Consider the following 18249-nt stretch of genomic DNA (forward strand, 5'->3'; position numbering starts at 1 on the left):
GTCTCCCTTGTCACTCTTCAGTCACCGGCCTTCTCTGTTTGTTGTCTCCCTTGTCACTCTTCAGTCACCGGCCTTCTCTCCTTGTTGTCTCCCTTGTCACTCTTCAGTCACTGGCCTTCTCTCCTTGTTGTCTCCCTTGTCACTCTTCAGTTTCTTGGGGAGCCGGTGGTCTGGCATGTGAACTACATGGCCTGCCCAGCACAGCTGGGCCTGCATCAAGATGGTGTAGATGCTGGGCAAGTTTGCACGAGTGAGCACCTCTGTGTCAGGGATCTTCTCTTGCCACTTTATGCCGAGAAGTTTTCTGAGGCTGGTGGTGTGGAAGTGGTTCAGCTTTTTGGCGTGGCGTTTGTAGACCGTCCATGATTCACATCCATAGAGCAGTGTGGTGGGAACTATGGCCTTGTATACTTTGAGCTTCGTCTCCAGGGTGATGCCTCTCCTGTTCCAAACGTTCTTATGAAGTCTGCCAAAGGCAGCGCTGGCTTTGGCGAGTCTGGCATTCACCTCGTCGTCAATAACAACTGTGCGAGAGAGTGTACTGCCCAGGTATGTGAACTTGTCCACTGCGTTCAGTCGTTGCCCGTTGATGAAGATGCTTGGTTCAACGTAAGGCTTTCCTTGAGCTGGCTGGTGCATCACCTCAGTATCATCCAATATGATACACATTGGCAGGAAAACAAAAATTTTTGGGAACACAGGTAATCCACTTCTTCATGCTCTGAATCCTCCTACACTGGTTCAGTCACACTCCTGTACTCTTGGTTTGATGTGCTTATGATACTATTTATGCATGCTGCATAAAAAAAGAGATTTGATGGGAATATATTGGAAAAAAAATAGCAAAAAACTGATTGCTGCTTGCAGTCTTGAAAAAACACACTGAAAAACATTTGCAGGACTGTACACTCATAGGAAAAAACACCACGCATACACTTTTTTTTTACACAATGCACACACTGTAGACACTTCAGTGACACTGTTACTTGCTGAAGTCTTGTTTGGTGTGGTAGATTTCTAAACAGGGCACAGCACATAGGGCTTTCTGGCACTGTTGACATTGAAACTTGGTGTGCTGCACCCTGTTCTTCAGGTGCTCTATGGTGGCTCCTCTGGCCTTGTCCATGGCATAGCACACAACACAGTGCCTGCACCCTGTTCTTCAGGTGCTGTCTGGTGGCTCCTCTGGCCATGTCCATGGCATAGCACACAACACAGTGCCTGTAGCCTGTTCTACAGGTGCTGTCTGGTGGCTCCTCTGGCCATGTCCATGGCATAGCACACAACACAGTGCCTGCACCCTGTTCTTCAGGTGCTGTCTGGTGGCTCCTTTTGCCTTGTCCATGGCATAGCACACAACACAGTGCCTGTAGCCTGTTCTTCAGGTGCTGTCTGGTGGCTCCTCTGGCCATGTCCATGGCATAACACACAACACAGTGCCTGTAGCCTGTTCTTCAGGTGCTGTCTGGTGGCTCCTCTGGCCATGTCCATGGCATAACACACAACACAGTGCCTGTAGCCTGTTCTACAGGTGCTCTATGGTGGCTCATCTGGCCTTGTCCATGGCATAACACACAACACAGTGCCTGTAGCCTGTGTTTTCCATAAAGTGTTGGTGCTTGCAGTCGAGGCGGTTGACTTCCTCGTTGACCGGGGCAGCAGCACGATTCCGCTCCTCATCATCCTCAACTGGAAGACTGGCGAGGTCGTAGCATACAGAAATGGCAAATTGCTCCAGTGTCAGCGTTCTTTTTCCCCAGACTCCTCTGCAGCTTGTTGTACAGGCAGTGAGACTGGATCATTGTGAGGGTCAAAAGGTGGAAGGCCAGCTTCTTCCACCATTTGATGGTCTTCTGGTGCATTGGCATGTATGAAATCATCTGGTCACTGAGGTCAACACCAGCCATATTGCCAATGTAGTCAACAACAGCCGTGGGTTTTCTTTTGTGTTCTGACCGTGATCTCACTGTGGTCAATTCAGGGATGTGCTGAGTTGTTATCATATGCACATCCCTCTTGTCCTTCCACCTAATGACCATCACCTGGTTCAGTCTCCTGTAGTCCATCTGGCCGCGGACGAAGGCTCCGGTCACCAAATCCTTTGGCATGCCCACCCGGTTAGCCCGCACAGTGTCTACACATCCAGTGTTGACAGCAGTGAGACTGTGGGCCAAGGTGGGTGAGCAGTAGTAGTTGTCCACATAAAGGACATAGCCGCAGTCTTGCAGTTGGTCCAGGAGCCTGAAGACAACATCATGGGGGCGGTTGCTCAGACCCGGCTTGTGGCAGTACACCTCAAGGGTCCACACATACCCCGAGGAGCTCTCACACAGCTCATACAGCTTGATGCCCCACTTTACCGGCTTGGCCTTCATGTAGACCCAGAAAGATGACCGGCCTCTCCAGGGGCAAAGGGCCTCGTCGATGCAAATATTCTGCTTCAGGATGTACAGTCTTGAAGAGCTGAAACATGGAAACAGTTTTTACTATTGTGGACAATCACAATATGTATGATACAGCAAACCATCACTACTACTTCAGCTAATACTACCACTATCTACTAACATTTGCTATCATTTGATCTGATAATATTTAACAAGTGGGGAAGAATAAATAATATAACACACACACACACACACACACACACACACACAGAGGCATGCACACACACACACACACACACACACACACACACACACACACACACACACACACACACACATTCAAAACAAACACACAAAAAGGAAAATAACTTAGATGCACAAGGTGGTCAATCAATGGTCTCAGCTTGTGGAGTGGATCATGGTCAGGATGGTTTCGCTCCAGGAATGTCGAGTTGTCGTTCAGGTGGAAGAACGACAGGATAGCTCTGAACCTGTCACGTTTCAACAGCTTGGAGGCAAATCCAGTCTTCATAACTGGATTAGTACACCAGTAGTCCACTATCCTTGGTTTCTTTACTATCTCCATGTGGATGAGGATAGCCAGAAATTTTCTCCATGTGGATGAGGATAGCCAGAAATTTTCTAATTTCATCCAGTGTCACAGGCTTCCAGGTGTTGAATTGTGACCGTGGGGAAAGTTCTTCTCTTTGCTGTAGCTGCTGGATGTTTTTTGCAGCGTAACGGTTTGTCTCTGTTTTCATGTGTTTCAGGATACTTTTATCAATGAAGACACTGTAAAAATCAGTTGGTTTGCAGTCCTCCCAAGGCGGCAATTTGAGGGGGCCCTGAAATCCTGGTGTCAAACCGAAGGGTGGGTTGAGTGGAAAATTGGCCAAATTTCTACTCCAGTCATACGTGTAATCTGGATCTATATGATCATCAAACAGATTGTCCTGATCTATTTCCATCTCCTCGTGATCTTCTCCATTAGTTGGAGAATCAGCCGCTGCAACAGGCGCACGTGTTGGTGTCGAGTTTTGCTGACCGGTCATTCCGCCTTCGTCATCGTCAGTGTCCGCCACTTCGTCATCGTTTTCGTCAGGAATATAGTCAAAATCAGAGTCTGAAATTTCATCACCTGCATTGTCAAACAATCCAACAACAGCATCTTCATCATCAGACCCTGTTTCGTGAATCAATTCGAGAGCTTGAGCCATTCTTATGTTCCGCACGAATCAGTTTCGCCTTGGTGCCGCCATGTTGAAAGCCATATGATGTGATTTTGGGTTGTACGGTTCACAAACAAAGAAAACTACTACAGAACGAACAAACAACTGTCTAAGGGAAGGAACTCGCAAGGAAAGTGTCTGAGTTATCTGGAAATTGTGAGTTATCACCCTTAAAGTAAGATCGGTAACGTTAAAAAAAGATCAAAATCTGTTGTAACAATGTGTCCGACACGATTTCAATTGAACGGAATAGCATTGGAAATCGGCAGCCGACCAGACATTATTGAGTTAAGTGAATGAAATAATGCTTCATTTAGAGTATTATCTGAACACAAAAGTATCTAACTTCAAGTAACACAACTCGCACTAACAATAACTAACCCAAAGAGTTTAGAAATCTAGCTGAATAGCATAGTAATGGTTTGAAAAAATGTTGCATCATAATTTTTGTGATTTTTGACAATTTCAACAAAAGTTGACTTATTCTTTGTCATGAACAATTGTGAGAACTTAAGAGCATTTGAGTTTCTGTTGTGTGTTTGCAGAGGAGGAAGCGTACCGGTTCAGCACGTTCTGCTCCAACATGAAGAGGATCAAGACCCTGCAGAAGACAGAGACGGGCTCTGCTGTCTACGGGGTCAACAAGTTTGCTGACATCTCGGGTACACTCCTGACTGCAGCCGTGGTTTTGTGCTGGCTGCTTGCTGCTGGAAATACAATACAATACAATACAATACAATACAATACAATGCAATGCAACGCAATGCAACACAACACAACGCAACACAACACAACACAACACACTACAAAACAATGTAATACTACACTATACAATACCATACAGTACAATATGATGCAGTACAATCCAATTCAATTCAATTCAATTCAGTTCAATTAAATACTCTACTATACTACATTACACTATACTATACTATGCCATGCTATGCCATGCCATGCCATGCCATGCTATCCGATACAATACAATATGATGATGTAATGATACGGTACAATGCAGTGGATTGTAATACAACACAATACAATATTACTTGACAAGACATGACATGACATGACATGACATAACACGACAGGACAGGACAGGGCACAAAATAATGCAGTACAAGACGACACAATACAATACCCTATAGTACTAACGCAATACAGTTCAACACAACACAATACAAAACGCTTCAGTGCAGTACAAATACAATACAAATACAATACTAATTACAGTACAATACAAGACACTACAATGCAATACAATACAATACAAAACCCTACAATGCAATACAATACAACTCAAAACACTACAATACAGTACAATACAATAGATCTTTACTAATCCAGCTGGAAACAATTTACGTATGCAAAGGCCGGCCTCTCACCCCTGTGCTCTGCTTGTCACATGACTTGCAGAGGATGAGTTCCGCAAGCTGTACCTGACCCCCAAGTGGGACCTGATGACCCCTCGACCCTGGATGACCCCCGCTGCACACGTCAAAGGTGATGACGTCCCTGACCGCTTTGACTGGCGCAAGCACGGGGCAGTCACCCCTGTCAAGAACCAGGTGAGGGAAGCTTTCTTCTTACCACATGTACAGTGACCCAGACAGGTCTTCTTACCACATGTACAGTGACCCAGACAGGTCTTCTTACCACATGTACAGTGACCCAGACAGGTCTTCTTACCACATGTACAGTGACCCAGACAGGTCTTCTTACCACATGTACAGTGACCCAGACAGGTCTTCTAATCACATGTACAGTGACCCAGACAGGTCTTCTTACCACATGTACAGTGACCCAGACAGATCTTCTTACCACATGTACAGCGACCCAGACAGGTCTTACCACATGTACAGTGACCCAGACAGGTCTTCTAATCACATGTACAGTGACCCAGACAGGTCTTCTAATCACATGTACAGTGACCCAGACAGGTCTTACCACATGTACAGTGACCCTTACCACATGTACAGTGACCCAGACAGGTCTTACCACATGTACAGTGACCCTTACCACATGTACAGTGACCCTTACCACATGTACAATGACCCAGACAGGTCTTCTTTCCATGTGTACAGTGACCCAGACAGACAGGTCTTCTTACCACGTGTACAATGACCCAGACAGGTCTTCTCACTACGTGTAAAGTGACCTAGACAGGTCTTCTTTCCATGTGTACAGTGACCCAGACAGGTCTTCTTACCACATGTAAAGTGACCCAGACAGGTCTTCTTTCCACGTGTAAAGTGACCCAGACAGGTCTTCTTACCACATGTAAAGTGACCCAGACAGGTCTTCTTTCCACGTGTAAAGTGACCCAGACAGACAGGTCTCCTTACCCTGTGTACAGTGACCCAGACAGACAGGTCTTCTTTCCGCATGCACAGTAACCCAGACAGATCTTCTTACCATGTGTACAGTGACCCAGACAGAGAGGTCTTCTTATCACATGTACAGTGACCCAGACAGAGAGGTCTTCTTACCACATGTACAGTGACACAGACAGGTCTTCTTACCACATGTACAGTGACACAGACAGGTCTTCTTACCACATGTATAATGACCCAGACAGAGAGGTCTTCTTACCACATGTACAGTGACACAGACAGGTCTTCTTACCACATGTACAGTGACACAGACAGGTCTTCTTACCACATGTATAATGACCCAGACAGACAGGTCTTCTTATCACATGTACAGTGACCCAGACAGAGAGGTCTTCTTACCACATGTACAGTGACACAGACAGGTCTTCTTACCACATGTATAATGACCCAGACAGACAGGTCTTCTTATCACATGTACAGTGACCCAGACAGAGAGGTCTTCTTACCACATGTACAGTGACCCAGACAGGTCTTCTTCCCATGTTTACAGTGACCCAGACAGACAGGTCTTCTTACCACATGTACAGTGACCCAGACAGGTCTTCTTCTTACCAGGCATGATATGAAGAGGTTCTATGATGCCTTAAAAGAAGTCTACGGCCCCACATCCTCAGGATCATCCCCCCTCCTCAGTGCAGATGGGAATACCTTGATCACCGAGAAGGAGAAAATTCTCGAACGCTGGGCTGAGCACTTCAACAGTGTCTTAAATCGCCCTTCCTCCATAAATGATGAAGCCATAGACCGTCTCCCACAAGTCCCCATCAACGAAGCACTGGACGATCCGCCAACACCTCTTGAGACCCAGAAAGCAATCTGTCTGCTATCCAGTGGCAAAGCACCTGGCTCAGACTCCATACCAGCAGAGGTCTACAAGGATGGAGGCACTGTGCTGACTGAGAAGCTCCATCAGCTGTACTCACTCATGTGGAAAGAAGAGACGATCCCCCAGGATTTCAAAGATGCATCTATCGTTCACTTGTACAAGCGAAAGGGGAACTGGCAAGCCTGTGATAACCATCGGGGCATTTCCTTGCTCTTCATCGCAGGCAAGATACTTGCCAGGATCCTACTAAACCGCCTCACAGCACACCTTGACCAAGGTCATTTGTTTGAGAGCCAATGTGGATTCCGGAAAGAACGCGGAACCACCGACATGGTGTTTGCTGCAAGACAGCTGCAAGAGAAATGTCAGGAGCAAAATGCTGATCTGTTCTCCACCTATGTCGACCTCACTAAGGCCTTTGACACCGTGAGTAGAGAGGGACTGTGGAAGATCATAGCCAAGTACGGATGCCCTCAGAAATTTATTTCCTTGGTCAACCAGTTCCATGAAGGCATGCAGGCTCGAGTCCAGGACAAAGGCGAAACATCTGCTCCTTTTGCTGTCACAAATGGTGTCAAGCAAGGCTGTGTCCTGGCTCCAACGCTGTTCAGCCTCATGTTCTCTGCAATGCTTACTGATGCCTTCAGAGATTGCGATGTTGGAATCGGCCTAAAGTACCGAACAGATGGCAAGTTGTTTAACCTCAGAAGGCTTTAAGCAAAAACGAAGGTCATGACAGACATCATCAGAGACTTTTTGTTTGGTGATGATTGTGCCCTCAACGCTGGATCTGAAGCTGACATGCAACTCACCGTCGACAAGTTTGCCACTGCCAGCAGGAACTTCGGCCCTACCATCAGCACGAGGAAAACTGAAGTTCTCCATCAGCCAGCCCCAGGGAAACCCTACGTTGAGCCCAACATCACAGTCAACTGTCAGAGACTCAGTGCGGTGGAGCGGTTCACATACCTTGGCAGCACACTGTCACGAAATGCGACCATCGACAATAAAGTGAACGTCAGGATTGCAAGAGCAAGCGCAACTTTTGGTAGACTCAATGCAAATGTCTGGAACAGAAGAGGCATTAGTCTTGAGACCAAGCTAAAGGTCTACAGAGCAGTAGTTCTCCCCACACTACTGTACGCCTGCGAAACTTGGACAGTGTACCAACGACATGCCAAGAAGCTGAACCACTTCCACACAACATGCCTCAGGAAGCTACTGAACATCAAGTGGCAAGACAGGACCCCTGACACAGAGGTGCTCACTAAAGCCACCCTTCCCAGCATCTTCACCATCCTGATGCAGTCCCAGCTTCGCTGGGCTGGACACGTGGCGCGCATGCCAGACCATCGGCTGCCCAAAAGGCTCTTCTATGGCGAGCTGCAAAAAGGGAAGAGATCACACGGAGGTCAGAAGAAGCACTTCAGAGATACTCTGAAAGTCTCTCTGAAAGCATTTGATATCAACCCTGACTCCTGGGAGGAATCTGCAGTGGACCGTGACAAATGGCGCGCTGCTGTGCACAAAGGCGCCAAGTTGTGCGAGGCCAGCAAGACTGCTGCAGCTGTTCAGAAGAGGCAGGCCAGAAAGTCACGGGCAAACAAGCTCCCTGACAATGATATGCCTGTCTGTGTCTGCCCCAACTGTCAGCGAACATTTCGTGCACAAATTGGACTATTCAGCCATCTGCACATTCACAGATAGACTCATGAGCATTCCCCCCCCGCCCCCCCCAACCACTACCACCCTCCCCCCATCCCCCAGCTGGATGACAACAATGGTCATCATCGATCTCGATGGACACACACCACCACCACAGGGACCCAGACAGACAGGTCTTCTTACCACATGTACAGTGACCCAGACAGACAGGTCTTCTTACCACATGTACAGTGACCCAGACAGACAGGTCTTGACCCAGACAGACAGGTCTTCTTACCATGTGTACAGTGACCCAGACAGACAGGTCTTGACCCAGACAGACAGGTCTTGACCCAGACAGACAGGTCTTCTTACCATGTGTACAGTGACCCAGACAGACAGGTCTTGACCCAGACAGACAGGTCTTGACCCAGACAGACAGGTCTTCTTACCATGTGTACAGTGACCCAGACAGACAGGTCTTGACCCAGACAGACAGGTCTTCTTACCATGTGTACAGTGACCCAGACAGACAGGTCTTGACCCAGACAGACAGGTCTTCTTACCATGTGTACAGTGACCCAGACAGACAGGTCTTGACCCAGACACAGGTCTTCTTACCATGTGTACAGCGACCCAGACAGACAGGTCTTGACCCAGACACAGGTCTTCTTACCACATGTACAATGACCCAGACACAGGTCTTCTTACCATGTGTACAGTGACCCAGACAGACAGGTCTTGACCCAGACAGACAGGTCTTTTTACCACATGTACAATGACCCAGACAGACAGGTCTTCTTACCACATGTACAATGACCCAGACAGACAGGTCTTCTTACCACATGTACAATTACCCAGACAGACAGGTCTTCTTACCACATGTACAAGACCAGACAGACAGGTCTTCTTACCACATGTACAATGACCCAGACAGACAGGTCTTCTTACCACATGTACAATTACCCAGACAGACAGGTCTTCTTACCACATGTACAATGACCCAGACAGACAGGTCTTCTTACCACGTGTATAATGACCCAGACAGGGTATGCCAACAGGTGAGGTGTGTGTGCCAACAGTGGATGATGAGGTGTGTGTGTGCCAACAGTGGATGATGATGGGGTGTGTGCCAACAGTGGATGATGATGGGGTGTGTGCCAACAGTGGATGATGAGGTGTGTGTGTGCCAACAGTGGATGATGTGTGTGTGTGCCAACAGTGGATGATGACGGGGTGTGTGTGCCGACAGTGGATGATGATGGGGTGTGTGTGCCAACAGTAGATGATGATGGGGTGTGTGCCAACAGTGGATGATGATGGGGTGTGTGTGCCAATAGTGGATGATGATGGGGGGGGTGTGCCAACAGTGGATGATGAGGTGTGTGTGTGTGCCAACAGTGGATGATGATGTGTGTGTGTGCCAACAGTGGATGATGATGGGGTGTGTGCCAACAGTGGATGATGATGGGGTGTGTGTGCCAACAGTGGATGATGACGGGGTGTGTGTGCCAACAGTGGATGATGGGGTGTGTGTGCCAACAGTGGATGATGACGGGGTGTGTGTGCCAACAGTGGATGGTGATGGGGTGTGTGTGCCGACAGTGGATGATGACAGGGTGTGTGTGCCAACAGTGGATGATGATGGGGTGTGTGTGCCAACAGTGGATGGTGATGGGGTGTGTGTGCCAACAGTGGATGATGATGTGTGTGTGTGCCGACAGTGCATGACGGTGTGTGTTTGCTGACAGTGGATGATGATGGGGGGGGGTGCCAACAGTGGATGATGATGTGTGTGTGTGCCGACAGTGGATGATGATGGGGTGTGTGTGCCGACGGTGGATGATGATGGGGTGTGTGTGCCGACAGTGGATGATGATGGGCTGTGTGTGCCGACAGTGGATGATGGGCTGTGTGTGCCAACAGTGGATGATGGGGTGTGTGTGCCGACAGTGGATGATGATGGGGTGTGTGTGCCGACAGTGGATGATGGTGGGGGTGTGTGTGCCGACAATGGATGATGATGATGGGGTGTGTGTGCCGACTGGATGATGATGGGGTGTGTGTGTGCTGACAGTGGATGATGGGGATGGTGTGTGTGCCAACAGTGGATGATGGGGTGTGTGTGCTAACAGTGGATGATGACGGGGTGTGTGTGTGCCAACTGTGGATGATGACAGGGTGTGTGTGCTAACAGTGGATGATGATGGGGTGTGTGTGTGCTGACAGTGGATGATGATGGGGTGTGTGTGCCAACAGTGGATGATGACGGGGTGTGTGTCCCAACAGTGGATGACAGATTGTGTGTGTGTGTGTGTGTGTGTACCAACAATGGATGACGTGTGTGTGTGTGTGTGTGTGTGTGTACCAACAATGGATGACGTGTGTGTGTGTGTGTGTGTGTGTGTGTGTGTGTGTGTGCGCCAACAGTGGATGACGGGTGTGTGTGTGCCAACAGTGGATGATGACGGTTTGTGTTTGTGTGTGTGTGTGTGTGTGCCAACAGTGGATGATGGGGAGTGTGTGTGCCAACAGTGGATGACACGGTGTGTGTGTGCCAACAGTGGATGATGATGGGGTGTGTGTGCCAACAGTGGATGATGACGGGGTGTGTGTGCCAACAGTGGATGATGATGGGGGGTGTGTGTGTGCCCATAGTGGATGATGACGGGGTATGTGTGTGTGTGTGCCAACAGTGGATGATGACGGGGTGTGTGTGCCAACAGTGGATGATGATGGGGAGTGTGTGCCAACAGTGGATGATGACGGGGTGTGTGTGCCAACAGTGGATGATGATGGGGGGGGGGGGTGCCAACAGTGGATGATGATGGGGTGTGTGTGCCGACAGTGGATGATGATGGGGTGTATGTGTGCCGACAGTGGATGATGACGGGGTGTGTGTCCCAACAGTGGATGATGATGGGGTGTGTGTGCCAACAGTGGATGATGACGGGGTGTGTGTGCCAACAGTGGATGATGACGGGGTGTGTGTGCCGACAGTGGATGATGACGGTGTGTGTGTGTCAACAGTGGATGATGAGGTGTGTGTGTGCGCCAACAGTGGATGATGACGGGGTGTGTGTGCCGACAGTGGATGATGACGGGGTGTGTGTGCCAACAGTGGATGATAGGGTGTGTGTGCTGACAGTGGATGATGACGGGGTGTGTGTGCCAACAGTGGATGATGACGGGGTGTGTGTGCCAACAGTGGATGATGGGGTGTGTGTGCTGACAGTGGATGATGACGGGGTGTGTGTGCCAACAGTGGATGATGACGGGGTGTGTGTGCCGACAGTGGATGATGACGGTGTGTGTGTGTGTCAACAGTGGATGATGAGGTGTGTGTGTGCCAACAGTGGATGATGACGGGGTGTGTGTGCCGACAGTGGATGATGATGGGGTGTGTGTGCCAACAGTGGATGATGACGGGGTGTGTGTGCCGACAGTGGATGATGACGGGGTGTGTGTGCCGACAGTGGATGATGACGGGGTGTGTGTGCCAACAGTGGATGATGACGGGGTGTGTGTGCCAACAGTGGATGATGGGGTGTGTGTGCTGACAGTGGATGATGACGGGGTGTGTGTGCCAACAGTGGATGATGACAGGGTGTGTGTGCCGACAGTGGATGATGACGGTGTGTGTGTGTGTCAACAGTAGATGATGAGGTGTGTGTGTGCCAACAGTGGATGATGACGGGGTGTGTGTGCCGACAGTGGATGATGATGGGGTGTGTGTGCCAACAGTGGATGATGAGGTGTGTGTGTGTGCCGACAGTGGATGATGACGGGGTGTGTGTGTGCTGACAGTGGATGATGACGGGGGGTGTATGCCAACAGTGGATGATGATGGGGTGTGTGTGCCAACAGTGGATGATGACGGGGTGTGTGTGCCAACAGTGGATGATGATGGGGTGTGTGTGCTAACAGTGGATGATGATGGGGTGTGTGTGCCAACAGTGGATGATGATGGGGTGTGTGTGCTAACGGTGGATGATGATGGGGTGTGTGTGCCAACAGTGGATGATGATAGGGGGTGTGTGCCAACAGTGGATGATGACGGGGGGGGTGTGCCAACAGTGGATGATGATGGGGTGTGTGTGCCAACAGTGGATGATGACGGGGTGTGTGTGCCGACAGTGGGTGATGATGGTGTGTGTGTGATGGCAGGGGTCATGTGGGTCATGCTGGGCCTTCTCCACCACGGGGAATGTGGAAGGACAGTTGGCCATCAAGCACGGCAAGCTGCTGTCTCTGTCTGAACAAGGTTAGTTCTCCATTGTCCTCTGTTTTGCACACAACTTTTTTTTCCTTGAATTTCCTTGTATTTCATTATCTGTCTGCTAACTTTTTTTTGGTTATTTGTTTATTCATTTATTTGTTTACTTATTTACTTTTTGATTTAATGATGTATCCATGAATTTGTTTTTACCCTTTCTTTCTTTCCTTTTTTCTGAGCCTGACTAAACGAACTGGTCTACGCCGCTGGTCAGGCATCTGCTTAGCAGGTGTGATGCAGTGTATATGGATTTGTCCGAATGCAGTGACACCTCCTTGAGGAACTGAACTGAACTGAAATAAACTTTGCACACATCTGGCTTTGTCTGTCTGTCTGCACATCTGTCTGTCTTTCAGTCCGTTGGCAAACATAGGCTGATTGACTGCTGGGATCTGCATGATTTTGGACACGGACACTTCACAGCTGTCTGCATGATTTTGGACACGGACACTTCACAGCTGTCTGTATGATTTTGGACACGGACACTTCACAGCTGTCTGTATGATTTTGGACACGGACACTTCACAGCTGTCTGTATGATTTTGGACACGGACACTTCACAGCTGTCTGCATGATTTTGGACACGGACACTTCACAGCTGTCTGCATGATTTTGGACACGGACACTTCACAGCTGTCTGTATGATTTTGGACACGGACACTTCACAGCTGTCTGCATGATTTTGGACACGGACACTTCACAGCTGTCTGTATGATTTTGGACACGGACACTTCACAGCTGTCTGTATGATTTTGGACACGGACACTTCACAGCTGTCTGCATGATTTTGGACACGGACACTTCACAGCTGTCTGCATGATTTTGGACACGGACACTTCACAGCTGTCTGCATGAAGACCTTGTGGTTGGATGTTCCGCACGGTACTTTTCTTTTTTCTCCAATTCTTGAAGAAAGTCAATATAATATCATCCGGAGTGAATTGATTTACAACAGATGTTGTGTAGAGTTATATGGATCAGTCTAAGATAAGATAAGATAAGAATAACTTTATTATCTCCAACTGGAGAAATTTGGTCAGGTGCATTATCACAACATAGACAAGTAAACAACATGGGGACCATAACTGTAAAAGCCAACAACAGCCCCTACATATATTACGAAGATACAAATGTAAAAAATATCACATACATCGTTTCATACATACATCCACACACTGCAGGTAATAACTAGTATTCTTACTGATCAATATAACTCTACACAACATCTGTTGTGAATCAACTCACACCGGATGATGGAACACTATAGCGTTAGACTGATCCATATAACTCTACACAACATCTGTTGTGAATCAACTCACTCCGGATGATGGAATACTATAGCGTTAGACTGATCCATATAACTCTACACAACATCTGTTGTGAATCAACTCACTCCGGATGATGGAATACTATAGCGTTAGACTGATCCATATAACTCTACACAACATCTGTTGTGAATCAACTCACTCTGGATGATGGAACACTATAGCGTTAGACTGATCCATATAACTCTACACAACATCTGTTGTGAATCAACTCACTCCGGATGATGGAACACTATAGCGTTAGACTGATCCATATTACTCTACACAACATCTGTTGTGAATCAACTCACTCCGGATGATGGAACACTATAGCATTCCTGACATAAGGTAGCATTTCGGACAATGGAATGCTATAGTGGTTTTGACAATTAGAATTTTTTTCCACGTTTTCCTCATGGGGTAGCATAACAATCGCAGCTACACCGGGCATTGCGAACGTGTCAAGAGTTGAATGGAAAGTTTCTTCATGAGATTCCGTAACAACACACCACAACAAGCCAGTGAGTTCAGGACCCCACACGACAAGCTAATCTGCATACGTATCGAAAATGGCGTCACAGGCAATGCAAGTGGAAATTTTTGGAGCGAACTTGATCACGACAGCAGTTTTTACCGCTGCTGAAGTGATTGAAATGCTTCAGACTGAAGGTTTCAACATTGACGAGGATGATGAAAACATTCAGTAAAGTATCTGCAGTGAAGAAATCCACCTGCAAGAAGGTATTGATAGCGACTCAGCTTCTGAAAGCAGTGAAGAGGGAGGGGGTGGGCGTACACAGGATGTGAGGAGAGGGGTCAGTGGGTCAAGTATAGTGAGTTTCATTCAGTTACTTTATGTTTTATATTTTTTGTGATTTTTTACCTAACCCTAACAAATGGGTCGTCTGTAAGGAAAAGCAAGGGAGAAAACTATTCGTCTGGAATGAGTTAAACAAACAAAATAAAACAAGAAAAAAAGAAGGCAGATGTGTGACTTTTACCTCAACCCATCACGCCAATCAGGCCTTGAGAGTCTGTCCTAGGTTTGTGTGAAACTTGACCATACATGGCAGTGTGTGTTGTGTTGGTGACAGAGCTGGTGGACTGTGACAAGATGGACGATGGCTGCGAGGGAGGGCTGCCTGCCAACGCTTACCAGGCCATCATGAAACTGGGTCAGTGCAATGCAAGCTGATGATGATGATGATATGGATACTTAAATAGTGCCTATCCTTGGTCGGAGACCAAGCTCTAAATGTTTTACAAACATGGGGTCATTAGCGCAACAGGCTGCCTACCATGGTAGAGCCAATTTACAGCTGCCATTTGGGTGCTCATCATTGGTTTCCTGTGTCATTCAGTCAGGTAACGGCCACACACACTCATACAGACATGTAACATTTTACTGTTGGCTGGTTTGTGCTCTGCTGTTAGTGTGCGTATATATGATAAGTTTTCTGAGTAAAGACGTGTGTGTTTGTGTGTGTGTGTGTGTGAGTGTGTGTGTGTGTGTGTGTGTGTGTGTGTGAATGTACAGGTGTGTGTGATGTCAGTGTACATGGAGTGTGATGTCAGTGTACAGGTGTGTGTAATGTCAATGTACAGGTGTGTGATGTCAACAGGTATGTGTTGTGATGTCAGTGTACAGATGTGTAATGTCAATATCAATGTACAGATGTGTAATATCAATGTACAGGTGTGTATGATGTCAGTGTACAGGTGTGTGATCTCAATGTACTGGTGTGTGTGATGTCAGTGTACAGATGTGTGATGTCAATGTACAGGTGTGTGTGATGTCACTTTACAGGTGTGTTTGATGTCAATATACAGGTGTGTGATGTCAGTGTACAGGTGTGTGTGACGTCAATGTACAGGTGTGTGTGTGTGATGTCAGTGTACAGGTGTGTGTGATGTCAATATACAGATGTGTGATGTCAATTATCAGGTGTGTGTGATGTCAATGTACAGATATGTAATGTCAGTATCAATGCACAGATGTGTGATGTCAATGTACAGGTGTGTATGATGTCAATATACAGGTATGTGTTGTCAGTTAACAGGTGTGTGTTGTCAATGTACAGGTGTGTGATGTCAGTATACAGGTGTTGTGATGTCAATTAACAGGTGTGTGTGTGATGTCAGTTAACAGGTGTGTGATGTCAATATACAGGTGTGTGATGTCAATATACAGGTGTGTGATGTCAGTTGACAGGTGTGTGTGTTGTCAATGTACAGGTGTGTGACGTCAATATACAGGTGTGATGTCATTTAACAGGTGTGTGTGATGTCACTTAACAGGTGTGTGTGATGTCAATAGACAGGTGTGTGTTGTCAATATAAAGTGTGTGATGTAATATACAGGTGTGTGTTGTCAATATAAAGTGTGTGATGTAATATACAGGTGTGTGTTGTCAATGTACAGGTGTGTGATGTCAATATACAGGTGTGTGATGTCAGTTAACAGGTGTGTGTGATGTCAATTAACAGGTGGCCTGGAGACAGAGAAAGAATACAGCTACCAGGGAGCTGATGAGAAATGTCGCTTCAACCGCTCTGACGTGGTGGTGAAGGTGAAGGGTGGTCTCAACATCTCCAGTAATGAAGAAGGTCAGTGTGTGTGTGTGTGTATGTATGTGTGTGTGTGTGTGTGTGTGCCTGTGTGTGTGTGTGTGTGTGCCTGTGTGTGTGTGCACGCGCGCTTGCTTGTGTGTGTGTGTGTCTCTGTGTATTTGTGTGTGAGGGCACACGCATGTGTGGGGGTGGGGTGGGGGTTCAGTCTATTGAGCGCACTGCTTTATAAGCCGCACCCACTAAATTTTGGAAACAATTGAACTTTATACATACATAAGCTGCACTGGCTTATAAGCCGCACTTATTTCCGGTACCGGAACACATACTGATACTACAGAAAAGCTGTCAATACTGTAGGTTATGAAATAAACACAAGCGGGAACAACACAAAGAAAAGCAAGCGAAAATACTGCTAGTGCCACACACAAAAGAATAAATAAACAAAACGAAAATAAGATCCATAATTTAGGGATAGTCACATTTATTCAACGTCATCCTGCTCACTGAATCCACTGAAATCTTCGTCTTCAGTGTCCGAGTTGAAGAGAACCAGCACAGCCATCTTGTCACTGACTTCAGCCTCGCTTTCACTTTATGAACATGAAGGTGGAGGTTGCTGCTGGTTCGTTGCTTGCACTGTCGTCTGTTAGGTCGATCACCTTCAATTTGAAGGCTGCATCACAGGCATAATGTTGCGTTTTCGGCATGATGAGGGTGAACGCTTGAGCAGAGTTGAACTGAATACTGATCTGAAGGCTTTTAAGTGTGCAGATTTGATTTATAAAACGTGAACAGTATCCTGAAGCTCATCCAAAAGTTCATGGACAGAAATCATGATTTAATTACACATACTTAACCGTGACCCACTAGTGCAGACTCCGGCAGGGGTATGACATTCCTGTCCTGTGCAAACTACTATCTGCCTATGTGGAGAAAATGAAAGTAGCTACGGCCGATAACCTCCCAGAAGTAGGTAACCTCCCCTTTGCCCACCTGACTAGCGCCCTCTTTTTCCGGCAGCCATCATGACTCCTGTTCCTGTGCTCTTCATGCATAATTATATAGCTCGATTGGGCGATCGCGCTAAAATTAAGGCACGATCGCAGTCAGTTCGCTGACACTCTGGGCCCTCTACTCCTGGCCCTGTCAACAACACCAACCTGCCGCCTTCTCCACTTCCTCCACTCCCTCCGGTCGACTCCAGACCTCCACCACCTCCTACACCTCCTCTGGTGACTTCAAATGTTTGTTGCCCCACACTCAGGTCAGTGCTGCCTTTAATGTCATTTTTATCGATCCGCGAACGCACTCGACACGATCCGCATTTTCTCGGCCCTGCCAGTCGGCAGTGCACGAGTCGACCTCCTCTATCTCATTACCCATACCCTCAGTTGCACCAATGGAATGTGCCACAATCCCTTTGGGGAAACAACACACACAAAAAAAAATCCGCATGCTAGACTGGGCTCTATGTGCAATGCGTCTGTGGTGGCGGCCATGACATTGGATCACGCGACCCCCCACGCAGCATGCCTTGACCGTCACGGATCCAATGGCGACCAAGGCGCGTAGGGATGCCTTCCACATACGTAGGGAAGAAGGTGCACCCTCCCCCTTGTCCGGAG

At 47.6% G+C, this 18249-nt stretch overlaps 1 protein-coding gene across 1 annotated transcript in view; it reads left to right on the forward strand.

Annotated features, from left to right (window-relative positions):
• Window positions 1–18249, forward strand: part of LOC143296354 (cathepsin L-like) — a 64702-nt gene that overhangs the window by 20504 nt on the left and 25949 nt on the right. The window contains 5 exon segments of the mRNA XM_076608232.1: window positions 4159–4275; window positions 5027–5178; window positions 12641–12737; window positions 15148–15228; window positions 16541–16660. Coding sequence (XP_076464347.1) covers window positions 4159–4275; window positions 5027–5178; window positions 12641–12737; window positions 15148–15228; window positions 16541–16660 — 567 coding nt within the window.

The sequence above is a fragment of the Babylonia areolata genome, chromosome 21 (genome assembly GCF_041734735.1).
Source record: "Babylonia areolata isolate BAREFJ2019XMU chromosome 21, ASM4173473v1, whole genome shotgun sequence".
NCBI lineage: Eukaryota > Metazoa > Mollusca > Gastropoda > Neogastropoda > Buccinidae > Babylonia > Babylonia areolata.